General features: G+C 29.0%; 1 protein-coding gene across 1 annotated transcript; it reads left to right on the top strand.

The window, feature by feature from the left end:
- Nucleotides 1-5183: 5183 nt before the first annotated feature.
- LOC105359052 (uncharacterized) lies at nucleotides 5184-6778 on the top strand. The gene is made up of 3 exons (XM_011495527.1): nucleotides 5184-5223; nucleotides 5866-6352; nucleotides 6431-6778. Exons 1-3 carry the CDS (start codon nucleotides 5184-5186, stop codon nucleotides 6753-6755), a joined length of 852 nt encoding a protein of 283 aa, XP_011493829.1. The 3' UTR covers nucleotides 6756-6778.
- The last annotated feature ends 7835 nt before the right edge of the window (nucleotides 6779-14613 follow it).

Here is a 14613-nt window from a genome sequence, read left to right as displayed (position 1 = left end):
CATTACCGGGCATTGATAACATCGTCCGGGCCACCTCGGAGCTGAGCAATGGGCGGTGGCAGCGGCATCGGCCAGTCACTCGTCCTTGGCGAATGAGTCTCTCGACGGAATCGTGATTTTCATGGGCGTTTGGAAATTCTGATGATTAGCAATTTTAAATATGTTTATTAATTAACTCGGCACTATTGGCAATTGTTCGGCTCTCGTTGATGATGGGAGGGAGGAATAGGCCGTAATGGTTGAGTTAATGGCTTATTATTCGATATGTGCTAGGGAGGGAAAAGCAGTAGGTAAATTTTACCGTGATTTATTGAGATAATTGGGATATAATATAATTAATAAACACCTTATGATGAAAGAAAGACGCGTTTGCATTGGAGTAAGTTTGTGCTTGGATCAAGTTGTTTGCGCAGTCGAATAATTAATGTCTTACTTACTTAAGTCTGTTGCGCGTGTGATGCGCGAAGGGGGAGAAAGTCGCAAGTGCAAAACGAACGATCGATTCGTGCTGAGATAAAACAACGGGATGGTTAATAATTTTATTTTTCTTTTTTTCTTTTTCTTTTTCTTTTTTCTAATGGGTATATATATATATATATATATATATATATATATGAAATTTATAAAAATACCATCGTATCACGATTTGTTCAAATACTATTTAAAGGTATATCGCATAAAGCGTAGACATTAATGTCGTTAATATAATTTTTGGAGATGATAAAAATTATATTTGAGTGAATTGGGTTATCGTCGATTCGTCGATACTCGAACACGCGTGGATGATTTTTAGATGGGAATTTCAAATTTAGAACAAGTATTTTTAATTTCATGTAATTATGCGCAATTATGATGTTTGTGATAAAGAAAGTTTAGACCTGACCGAAATAACACGATTGAATATTTATTTATCGTCTGCAATTGTTTCGATTGCACGAGTTTTATTTATTTATTGAATTATCCTTTACTTGGCCTTGAGACATCAGGAATTACGAAATTATTTGACTCGGCTATATATGTAATTATTTGAAAAAATCATTGTCGCAAAAGTAAACTTAAATGCTATAATGAAGTCAAACAAGCGACATGCGCCCCATTATAATTGAATAGTATTTACAATTGATATTATTTTCGCAATGCTTTCCGACAATTCCTTTCTTTCTCCTCGTATAAAACGTACCAGCCCAATGTTATTATTTATTACTTGTTATGAAAATGCTAAGTCTGCGATTAAAAAGTAATGATATTAAGATTCAACAGTTTTATTATAATATTAAGCATTACGTAAGGGGAGATTTTGCAAAAGTCTAGTATAGAGAAATGGCTTTCGTGTGGCAAGGTGTGGGCTAGGGGAGGACGGGATCGGCGATGGTGGGAGGGGGAAGAAGAGGAGAGAAGGCGCGGAGAGAATGATCGGTGAACTGCGCGAAATGTATATCGTAAATTAAATAAATGATGATATACTTACAATTTTCTCTTGCAAATCGTAAAGCGTAGCTCAGCAGGATGTTTTTTCCTTATATTCTGATAATAATTGAGGGAGCATTTATTTGTTACAATGTTCTGATTGAGTAGCAGCAGCGAGTCTACGTATTAGAGGAAATTAATTACAATCCTGATAATAATTATCTATTAATATTTTATAATTGTCGAATTATTTATAATTATACAGTGTATGCGAGCGCGCGCGCGCGTGCGCGCCATAAATCGCTTATCGATAACAATTACTTCTTTCTTTCACGGGCGGATGAATATTTGGAACTTTTTTTTTTTTTTAATATGAAAATATGACCCTCGTATGCACGAAAATCTATAAATAGCGGACGATAATCATTCGAATTGAAAGCTTACCCTCGATTACACGTGCATTGCATATATAAATCTGATAATTACAACTTACTTCGATAGTCAGGAGCATTCAAACATTTCATACTCATTATATACCTCGGCAATTGTAGCTATATATTTGAAAAAGTAGAAAATATTTTTCTGCGCACGTTGAAAAAGTGAGTTAATTGAATCATTGTAAATGAAAAAAAAAAAAAAAGAGAAGAGAGAATTTAAACTACAAAACGCGCATAATTATGGTAATAAATGCTTGGCTTATTTATTTATTAATTATCGAATATTGTTTGAAATAGTGAATACGAGTCGCCACGTTGAACTACGCTCGGTATTTAAAAATTTCGAAATGAGTATCATATTTAGTAAATATTGTAACAAGGACTCGTTCGCAGGTGCCTAATTAATAGTATGTCATCCGAGCTATTGTCGGTTTACAATATTCTCACAATACATGCTCATTAGTACGCTTCTATGCATTGTCTAGATGCGACAAACACTTGTTCCGTTTGTAATATTCGAGCCCCTCGTTTATTATTGAACGTAAATTAAAATGGCGCGAATCATGCGCTGATAACTCGGGATTTTCATAAACACTAATGCGACTATCTAATGCACGTAACGCACGGTCCACCGTGCTTGCTGCTTTTGGCTTTTGTAATAAAAGGAACGTTAATGCTCGTTCGATCGAATAATCATAATAGCTCAAAACCAAGGCAATTATTCCAATGTCTGTGTGGGCGGGGGAAGAGGTGGTCGTAAGCTCGTTAGAAGAGGTGTTCATAAGAACGCATATACCTAAACCTTAGCCTTAATTGATAAATATCATATCTTCCTCTTGCTATTTATAGCTTATCACCGTGAGAAGACCAGATAGTGGGGAGGGGGGGGGGAGGCAGAGAGGACCGGAAAAGCCGAACGATAATTATAATATCTCATCGCGAATCGCACAAAAGTCTCAAATCCCTGCTAACTATGTTGGATGATCGAATTGCGAGAAAATGGCCAAATTATTTGAGTATATTGAGATGTGAAATTGACATGTGCAGTGGCACACGCTCGAACGGCCGCGCGTAACACAATAGAAAGCGTTTTTCTAACGTCGACATTTTAATACTTGCAATCAGCCATTTCGATGAATCGTAAAGTCTCGTGCCGGTAACTTTTTCCGCTAATCCAGTCGTGCCGTGAAGGAAGCGGGAAGCGAGTCCCATGAAAACTGGTCTCCCCTCCGGTCTCTGAAAAACGGATATTAAAAACAGAAAGAAAGAATAAAAAAAAAAAATAATAAAAATAATAAATAAATAGAAATAAATAGAAATAAATAGAAATAAAAACATAACGATGAAAGTAGTGGAAGCAGATTTTTGCTTTCTTTCCTTCCTTTATGTTTTCCTTTCTTTTTACTAATTTTACTAACGTATTCTTTTAACAGTACGTGCGATTTTCAGAGGCGCTTGACCCTCGCAATAACTCCCAATGAGCTTCGTTGGCTCCACGGTCTCGCGAGTGCCGCGAGCGCAATCGGCATCGGCCGGTCCCGCACTTCGTCGCGATTAGAGCGAGAGACGACGTCTGGCTGGGTCGAGCGGTGGTACCGCGGTGCCCGCGCTCCTGATCGTTGCGCAAACCGGCCACGACAACTTGGAACCGCGGAACAAAGAACCCGTTTCGGACGACTCAAGTGGGTAGTAAGCAGCCGTTAGTCGATGGCTGCACGAGCTTGTGAAAAAATGTCGTATTCCTTTTCCTTCCGAGCCTCGTTTCCTTTTATTTTCACGTCAGTGTCGACGTCATTTGCAAGATCGATCGTTACGTACGTAACTTAGGAGTTTTTACGAGGGGTTGGTTGTATGACCCATGAGGTTTGTTCGCCTGATGCAATTATATCATGATGGCCGTTGAAGAAATTGCTCGGGCAGTTGCTCGCTCGCCTGGCTTAACTTCGCGCTGCAAATGCAAATAAAAATCAGGGAGATAGCGGCCGATGCTTAACATCTTTTTGATATAACGAAGAGTAACACCGAGCGCACGCGATTTTTATAACAAGAGCGAAAGTTTCTGAAAAGTATGCGAACGGCGTTAGTTCATAGGCAAATCCTATTCAAACTTTAATATACATAAATTTTCAAAAATCCTCGTTTCTCAAGTTTGAACGACAATGTACCGAAAATTTTTTCTCTTATCAATTTAAAAACTTATTCTATATTTTACATATTTAAGCAATAATTTATAATGCAGTTACTCGCACAGCTTTAGACTGTAATTTTAATTATTTTTACATTAACCTACAATTTTTCACATTCAAAACTTGTTTAGCAATTTCCATAAAGTTATGTCTTATATTTATAAATTATGCATAATCACATTCGCGCGCGCGCGTATCAGCATACGTACACGCACACACTCGCTTACCGACGTATACGTGCATGTTATAAATTTAAGTGCTCAACTATGTAAAAAAAAAAGAAGTTATTTTTAATAATTAACAGAAAATTATAATGAAAAAACAATAACAACAACAACAACAACAACAACAACAACAACAACAATAACATCTCAATCTCAACAATAAAAATCTCGCTCTTATGTTAAAATAACAAATACGATAATAATACGTGGCTGGTCATTTTAAGGTTTAACTATTTCTACTTATACTTTACATTGCCTCGGAGTTCCCACGTAAACGATAAGGTTTTGGAATAATAAATTGCGTCGCACAACGATGACACTCGATCAATGCAATTAAACACAAATAACGGTGTGCGCATATAAATATTAATTTTCAGAACTTTTATAGATTTGCCTACGCTAATACGATGGAAATAAATAAATCAATCGGCAGCGTTTATCGCACAGCAAGCACTCGCTATATCGGCAAGAATTAAACGTGCGCAATTAAAAGTCTAATCAACACGCGACAAATATTTTATACACAATAATACGAAAAAGATAAATTATCAAGCGAGACAGCTTGATATATTGCACTTATTATTTTCATTAGGCATAATGTTATTGAATCGCTTGATAGTTCAAGAGTTTTCATGAAGCGTGCGGCGATGTTTCCAGAATAGCGTCATTGTTAGTTAGCGCAAGAATTAAGAATGTTATTAGAAACACATTTGTACGGGCTCGAGACGAAGCTTGTAACCGGTTTCCAACAAGTTCTGTTGTGTTCGTACATTGCACCTGTAGTAGTCCACAATGAACGTGTGGAGTCACGTAATCACCAGTTGGTACTGTAATAACGCAGTCTCGTGACGAGGCAACTAATTAATATTTGTGTGCAATTTATTTATTAAATAATAATATCGAACGTTTTTCGAAAGGAATAATTGAAAATGTCGAGTGTCGATAGCATACCAGAGGCAGCTTTGAACAGTGAGTAAAGATAGGCAAATTTAGGTTAGGCTTGACATGTAAATTCATAATACCTACTTACGGCCGTTTTGATAAATATTTTCTACCTTCGGTATCAAGCGGCAGTAAAGCGATGATTTTTATAATACTTTTACATCCCTCGTGCACCATCTCTTTGAAATATTGTACGTTTAGTCGCAATGAAAGCGATTATTAGCCGCAGGACTTTTAAATCAGAAAATTATTACATTTTATGAGCTGATATTTTTTTGTTAAACTAATTATACATTGCACCGTCTTAATAAACGTATAAATAATCACGTGTATAGAAATTATTAATAGATATTATTGCGATTAATTAAATAAATAAATAAATAAATAAATGAGTGAATTATTAAAAGTGAGTGAGAAAAATTAAAATATATATTTATTTGCACATTTGTGTACATGCATATATATATATTGTGCCAGCGCGCGGGCGCATGTGTTTGCGCGCGTGCGCGCTTGCCTATGTATATACATATATATATATATATATATATATATGGATATAAAATTTTTGATTTATTGCTCAAGCAATTTATTGAGTCATTTATTCTCAAATTATTGACTTTTATCTTTTAAAATTTTAAAGTTTTAAAATATTATTTCATATTGATGCAGATGCAATCGATGAGGTGGAGATTAAAATTGAATATCCAGAAGTCCACGCTGACCAAGAAGTTAAAAGCAATTATTCTACTGTTGATAACGCGAACAAAATACAACCACAAACTATTGTACCTGATCCGGCATATAACTTATGGACATCGAAAGCAACTTCTTGTTTAATAAATCAATACAAAAAGTATCGATCCATGGTGGGACAGACAACGCAATTCAGAAGCCTTCGAGATATGTTTGAAACAATTTCAGTAGAAATGGAAAAACATGGCTTTTTTTTCAGCCCACAGAAATGTGAAAATAAATGGAGAGTTTTAGAGCGTAAATATAGGAATTTAGTACTAAGAGAGATGATGAAGAATCCTGGCAGGATGAAACACTACGGGCATTGGGAGCACAAAAGAGCGCTAGATGAAATCTTTTCTGAGAAACGAAAGTCTGTTTACTTACAAGAAAGCGAATATCCTCCAGTAAATGGATCGACCAAGTATGCGCTAATTTTACCAAAACCAATTTCCGAACAAAGTAAGAATCAAATTATTAATGAAAACTATCAAAAAATTAGACAGTGTACGGAGAAAACAACGCATTTATCAAATGTCGAATTAAACGAGGACCCTTTAGCAATGGCAAGTATACCGGCTTCGAAAAACATAGAACTATCAAAAGAGCCGATCGTTGCATATTTAGACAAATTTTTTATCGAATTTAAAAATCATTTTGACACTGCCGAGAAAAATAAAGAGAGAAGACACGTAGAGAAAATGGCAATACGTGAAAATGAACTCAAGGTACAAGAGAGACTATTAAAAATAAAGGAACAAAAATTAGAAATAGAAAAGAAAAAAATAATCGCCATGGCACAGAGTGTTCACATGATTATGGAATAATAATAATGTTAATTACTTTTACACCAAAGTTTCATATAAATATTACTTTAAACTGTTAAAGAAATTTATCCATATTACGTTAATACGAGAGAGATTGAGAGACAGATAAATAAGATAAATAATATAATTATTTTTTCAAAGAGAAACGTTCGACAGCGTTTTATACTACATTATTTATTGTAACAATAATATATTTGTAATTAACAAATACTTTATCGAACGAGTTAAATGCAATGATGGCTGCGTAATACTCAAAGTAGCCGATAGATGGGACTATACATGCTGTGCATGCAGCAATTTTCATTACTTCGCGCCGTCCTTTATATTCATATTATTAGGTCATCACATTTAGGGAATAATAAATTGATTTTATGATTTAATCGTTAAAGTATTCGAGAATGCAATTCCGTTTTCTATTTTGTATGTTTTTTTGTTACACACACACGCGCGCGCACGCACGCACACACCCACACACATATATATATATATATATATATATACATTGATAGATAGATAGGTAGATAGATGTTTTGTAACTAATAACTTTGTAAGTTGAAGATCTGTGAGGAAGAAAGCACGTAGCCCGACACTACAATAAGCCAAGTCACTTTTCTCTTGTAATTTGTTAAATTTCTTGTAAAAATACATTATCAAATCATTTTTAATAAACTAAATTGATTAAGAAATTTTATTGCGATTTAACGGGAAAATGCGAAGGCTGAGATATACTTTTATTCCATATAAATCTTCAGCTTTAGATATATTAAAGTTATAAACACTTCCAAAATGTAGATTTTCCATAATAATAATATCTATTTAAATCGTTATTGTTGATTTAAAACAAAAAACAAAAACAAAAAAAAAAAACAAAAAAGAAAGAAAGAAAGAAAAAATCACAGCATTTATTTTATAGTTCATAATTATATTATGTGCTCCACTCTTTTCGGATCTGATTCTTGAAAAATAATTCTTTGATTTGCTCCTTCGTACGTTGGAAATACGTTATCGATTACTTTAATTAACGGATTAAAGCATAAATAAGTGGCTTATTAAAGAAGCACGTACACTGCTAAATAAGACTTGCTTATTTTCTTTTCTTTTATTTTATTTTTATTTTATTTTATTTTATTTTATTTTATTTTATTTTTTTTTAATAACATTTGGCGAATAAACTTATATCAAGAATAATATAGCCTTTCATTGAAATATTCGAGAGATTAAAATTTATATGCCAGTCAAATATTTTTTGCAATCGCGATCATGACGTAACAGGCTTTAATAAATGTTTGAATAAAATTCGAAATGCAAAGGAAGTTTATTCGGTAAATGTTGACAATAAAAGTAAGTGGCGATTCTCTTTTATGAGAGTGCTTATCTCTATTGCGTAGAAAGAGAAACACTGTACAATGGCGATAAACAGTACGAGAACCGCGACATTGTTATATTTTTCTGTAAGCAAAACAATAATTATTTTTTTTATATTTTTATTTTTTGTTATAATTATTAATGAAATTTTCAATATAATAATATATGAAATTCTCGATCTCACCAACAGAAATTTTTAAATGAAGATTGTATTTTTTGTCGAATATTAATAGTAATTGACAAATCACCTTTAATTTTGAAAATCTTTTAGTTATAAATTTGGATATATGATATATTATATATTTAATTTAATTTTTTTTTTTTTTTTAGATAAATCTACTTTTTAGTTTTAATTTCAATCACAATTGTGGCAGCTGTTTTATAATAATAAATTTTGAAATAAAAAATTGTTCTTCATGAAGAATAGTCTGCGCTCTAGGTTGGGGGAAATGATAGGAGAGTCGTTATTGTTTATTTTGTTCTTTTATTTGCTGTATTTTGCCATTAACTTCTGGTTTTTGCGAATTCTTTTTTAGATTTAAAGCCAAATACACTTGAAGCTATTTACACAGAAACATAATTGATTGGTGCACTATTTTAATGTAAGTTTTAATAGTTAATATGTTCGTTTAATTAAATCAATATAAACAGCTGGAAAATTGGCATCGACAATCAAGGTGTTTATTAGTAATTTTTTATTAATAAGACGAAAAACGTTAATACCGACTGACAAGCAGTAATTAACAACAGTTCTGCATTGCCATTATATAAAAAAAGCGTTCTATTATAATTGATTTGATTTAACTAATATTTAGCCTCTAAATATGTACATTGAAATTTTTGAAAAATTATTGATAAAAGATACTTCCATACATATATTAAGGATTGGAGAAATAATTTATCTTATTCTTTACCTACCGTTTACAACATTAAGTGTCCAAATACTTTAATTATTATTTATTCATGAAAGTTTATTTACAAAGTGAAATATATTTACTAATAGAGGATACCTTATATATATATATATATATATATATATATATATATAAGGAATTATCGAATATAATTCAGTAGAAATACATTTTTATTTCATACTTATTACCAGATAAAACGGGTGAACCTTATTTTTTTCACTATGTACACGATTCTCAATATTACATTAATTTTTGAGACTATCGTAAGGAGCATTATTCATTATTATTATAGTTTTTACTAAGTGTTTGTATATTCGACGTATTTTCAAGGAGATAAAATAAACAATCGCTCAAACCGAAATCATCATCAATAATAATATTAATAATAATAATTTGCTTCTTAAAAATGAATAAAGTTGATAATTTAATTTGAATAAGGAATATAATTTATTAAGAAAAATATTATAATCTACAGATGAAACGATTATTACGTAGAAACACTATGGAATGGTATCGAAGCCAATTCTTATTACAATAATATTAAAATGACCATGGAATAATTGATATTGACAATTAGGCAATTCAATAATAATAATTTCATCGCCTATTGAATTTTATATTGAAAGTTGCTAATTATTTTGCATTAATTCTTAATTTTTAGAAAATATTTAAAATTGAAAAAAAAAAAATGATAACATAAAATTGACGATATATTATAGCTATTTTGGGATTTATTGTAGATATCATTAATCAAAGATTTCGTCTTTAAGATATATAATTTATTGAGATGCATATATCGTTAATAGTTCATGATGAAATAACTAATTACTATATGAATTATTAATAAAATATAAGTTGCATTAATGTTTGATCTGTATAAACTTTTCCCAGTTTAGTCGACGAATTATTGAGGAAAATCAAAGGAATACAAGATATAAGATATGCAGGATTACGTATAGTAAATATACGATGAATATTTTTATTTACATTTGCAATCCACGTTTATAATAAATGAAGTAACTTATTTATATAATTGAAAATTATACATAAATCAGACTGCGATAACATTTTATATGTTTTGTAATTTAGAGCATTTAGTATGGAGCAAGGCAGCTGCGTAATTAGATAAATATAAAAGTAATTATTTTTGCCTTTAGTCTTTAAATGAGTGCAAGCAACATAAGTTTTAATGCTGCCATAGCAAAGCCCACGTAATTATTTCCTTACGAAAGCTTTTATTAAAAATCATGTATTTAAATATGAAAATCATCCAAGTCGATTTGACATATGATTGTGTATAAAAAATTAATCGAGAATTATAATTGAGTGAATTTGCGGTAATATATTTTTTGTTATCCGTCCGTTATGAAAAATGTTTAAACGATTTTTATGTATTTTGTGCGAATTTAGGCTAAAATACTTAATATATTTTAAGCATATAAATTCTTTTATAAATCGAGATTCATTTGATGATGAATTGATTGTATCAATGAAATTTTTAATCCATTATCTTTCGTATTTTTTATTTGGAATAAAAGAAATCTTAAAATAATAGAAATGGTGAAATCAAAATAACGATACGATGATTATAATATATTAATGTTAGTGTATTTCTAAATTAAAGAATCCTTATCAAAATCCTTTAAAATAAAATCTGCCAAAGAAAAATGTATTTCTTTGTCTAAGGGAATTATTGTAAGAATTAAAAAGTAATAAACTATCATTCTATTGTAAATTATCATATTTAATTGAGTTCTTTTATTATTTTTAGTTCAATTGGAACGGCAAGATATTTTTGTTTCATCTAGACCAATCCATGTATTTTAATTTGGCAAAATAAATTTGAAAATACGACTATTAAATCAATTTATTTCAAACGAATCGTATCATTTTCATTAAATTCTAAATTCAAGATTAACTGTAATATTATTAACATTAAACTATTATAAAGTATTAACTTGTTTATTAAAATCTAATTGGATGAAATATTATTTCAGGCTGTTGTGGTATTGTCAAATATTATATTTGAACGTTTGTTGTATTGCTCGAATATTTTTCATAGGCGTTGTTGTTAATTGAAATTGGAATGAATGTCGTGAGTTTTATTCGTTACATAACTCAAAAATACACATTCTGTAAATAAATTTTCAAAATATATATATATATATATATATATATATATATATATATTTATTTATTAAATTAAAAAAGTATTTTCGTATTAATAAATAAAAAAAAAAGTCATTAATAATAAGAGAAATGGATCTTTTTATTATATATACATATATAATTTAATATTTTATAATTATTAATAAACAATAGTTTTGTTTTACATTTATTACGTCAGTTACTACACAGTTACATAAATTATTTATTCTTTATTGAAGGAATGCTAACAAATTTAATTTTTTCTAAAAATATTTAACTCAAAATGTTCTCAATATCGTTCATTTAAATAGTTAATATTAAAAATAAGAATGTAATTTTTCAATTTTGATTAGTTTATTTCTTATCAGTTAACTACGTGATTTAAAAATAAATTTTATTGATTTATTTATTTCGTAACGATTCAACGTAAAAAGGTTTTTTGTTATAGAATAAGTCGTTGCAGCAATTTTATTATAATCGTGCTGAAGATTTTCTAAAATTATATTGCCGATGTCAAGATGGAAAAAATTGTATGCTCCGTCTGGTTAAATTATTAATAAAGGAAAATGCGATCGATTGCCCAGCACATTAAAATGCTTTATTATTAACTATATCTTTATCTCTATCATAATTAATTTTTTTAACACATCAATTGCGCACTTGAAACGATAACATAATATAATATATATGACCAATAGTAATGAAATAGATACAAAGTTCATTGTTTGCTTTAATTATGAATACTCAGGCATATCTGTCTTAAACTATCCCGTGTTTCATAGTATATATTATTAAATAAATGATAAATTTTTTTTTTTTTTTTAATTACTTTATATAATGGAATAATCTACAATTTCAGTATTTAGACAATTACGTGTTGAAATTACTGAGTCACGAATAATGTAACTTGTTTAAGAATTGAAATTACGCTGATCTTTCGTTGGAAATGTATAGATTTTTATACATATTCTTCTTTTTTCGTATGCACAAGTCTATTCCTGCTAACATTAAGGAATATAAAAAATATTCTGTTAAATAAATTATTGACTAATCGAATTCAATACGTTGTTTTCTGTTAAGTTGTTAAGTTTATTTGTCATCATAAATTTAATGTATAAATTTATTATTTGCAATTATATATAATTTTAAGAGATTTTGTCTATAAAACGATAACAAACTCATTTTTCAACTTTTTTTAGAATTATATTTGAAATACATTTCGAGTTAGAAATAATAAATTAATTTTTATCAAAAAATATTATTCTTTACAGAGTAAAAGAATCATAAATAAATATATATATATATATATATATATAATCAATTTATTAAAATTGTAAATTAATTGTAAATTATTTAAAAATATAATCATATATTTGTATTGTTGTACAAATTGTACATTTGTACATACATAATATATCATATTAATCATATATTCAAAGTTATTACTTATTCATTTTTACCATAATCGAATTTATAAAAAGTAAAATAATGAATTTATGAGCGTTCCTTAGACAAAAGTTTTGTTTGGGGTGTCGATCTGTAAATATGTTAAAATTTTCAAACCAAACGTACTTCTAATATTTTGTATGATACTGGTTTTATTTGAATTGCTATCTACATAAATCTTCAAATGGAAAGGTACATAATTAATTTAAAATTATTTTTAAATAATTAATATTCAGTGGGAATGTTTACTAAATAATTACGGCAAAAACTGCTTCAATACAAGTATAAATTAATTATATTGGAAATAATTATAAATATATTGAAATGACTATTGCCATAAATTGAGATCAAAGTTACATCGTCCATCCTTTCACCAGAGTTTCTTTGTTTAGCTGTCTTCTTTCTATATTCTCTCATTTGCTATATGTTATTCTGGTGAATTGAAAAGCCCAATGGATAATTTAAAATATTTTTTACATCGAATCCACTTCATTGATTACTTACGTATTGACTAATTAAATACTTACACGCCAATAAGCATAAATATATCTTCTGTTATCTTCAATTATCAAATTAACTAAATCTTGATGAACAAATGAGGTTTCCCTTTGCAAGACGCGTTTATTTTTCATATTAAAGAAGAGAATAGTTTCAAAATTAAAAAAAAAAAAACATATCTTCTATTTATATTTTGCAACTTGTTTTTACAAATTTTCAAGCGTTCGTTCAACACTTCCGCCGTGATAGTTCATTAAGTTATGAATTTGAAAAAAAAAATAGTTTAAAATCATAATTAAAAAACAGTACCCTGTTTACTAATTAACTTGTTCCATATAAATTTTAAAATCAAAATAATCTACAAAGAAATTGCGAACAAAATAATTACTTTCATCATATTCATTTTACCTTAATTTGCGATATAAGACGAAATTCCTTTCAACTTAAAGTTCAAATTAAAATATAAACTATTACTATACAAATTAAAACTTATGATTATTCGTACTCTAGAAATAATTCTGAAATATTTTATCAAATATTTTATTTTTTAACAAAACGTAGAACGAATTGATGAAGTAAATTGATGAAGTAATTTTCATGGCTGTAGATTTATGCAAACTAAAAAAATATGTTTACTTAGTTTGGATTTAATTCGTAACTTATTTTTTAATTAAAACATTTTACGTAGAAGCAATCGTATTTGTTTCCCTTTCTTTTAATCTACGGATGATAAATATAATGTACGATTATGCGAATAGTAGCAAAGAATAGTACATTCTAAATATATTATATGTTAAGAGTAAAAGCATAAATATTAATATGCTCGAGTAATTAAAATATAAATTATTTAGATAATTAAATTTGTTGAAATTCATTTTGAGCAGATGAAATGGGTGAATGAAAAAAAAAAGAAAAAAAAAAACTGAGAAAGATTGTGCGCAGTAAAAATCGCACTGCATGGGGAATAAAATAATTGAAAATGCACGTAAATAATTTCATAAATTAATCGAATATTCATGGTAATGTTAAATTATGCTGCTGTATTACAATTCCTTTAGGATTGGCCCATTTAGATACAATTATCCTCAATTTAAACTTGCAACGTTTTGTAATATAACATCATTTACAATTCGAGGAATTTGTATTTGAAGTCAATAAGCAAATAAGATTCGACATATTATTAATGATGTAACTTTAATTTTATTGGCAATATCATGGCAATATAATTATAATATATAAATTGGGAATAAATCTAATATCGAATTTCACGGCGTAAGGTTTAAAAATTAAAGATTGTCCGCGTATTTCAGTGAGTGAGCCTCGCTTAGTTATTCTTAGTTGTTTTTTTTTGTTTTTTCAATTTCATATATATAAGATTGATATTGTTGTCGCTAATATCGTTATATAATAAATGCTTCTTTACTTTTTGTGTTTTTTTTTGTTTTTTTTTTGTTTTTTTTTTTGTTTTTTTTTGTTTTTTTGTTTTT

The sequence above is a fragment of the Ceratosolen solmsi genome, unplaced genomic scaffold (assembly GCF_000503995.2).
Source record: "Ceratosolen solmsi marchali unplaced genomic scaffold, CerSol_1.0 scaffold1, whole genome shotgun sequence".
NCBI lineage: Eukaryota > Metazoa > Arthropoda > Insecta > Hymenoptera > Agaonidae > Ceratosolen > Ceratosolen solmsi.
The sequence above is the reverse complement of the archived record's forward strand: the minus strand, read 5'-3'. Positions and strand labels throughout refer to the sequence as shown.

What these genes read in the sequence shown, in the direction of transcription:
- LOC105359052 (XM_011495527.1), top strand. Translation starts at nt 5,184, where the DNA reads ATGTCGAGTGTCGATAGCATACCAGAGGCAGCTTTGAACA. An exon ending in ACCAGAGGCAGCTTTGAACA is followed by an intron (nt 5,224 to 5,865) that starts GTGAGTAAAGAT and finishes ATATTGATGCAG; the next exon opens with ATGCAATCGATGAGGTGGAG. An exon ending in CCAGTAAATGGATCGACCAA is followed by an intron (nt 6,353 to 6,430) that starts GTATGCGCTAAT and finishes TCAAAAAATTAG; the next exon opens with ACAGTGTACGGAGAAAACAA.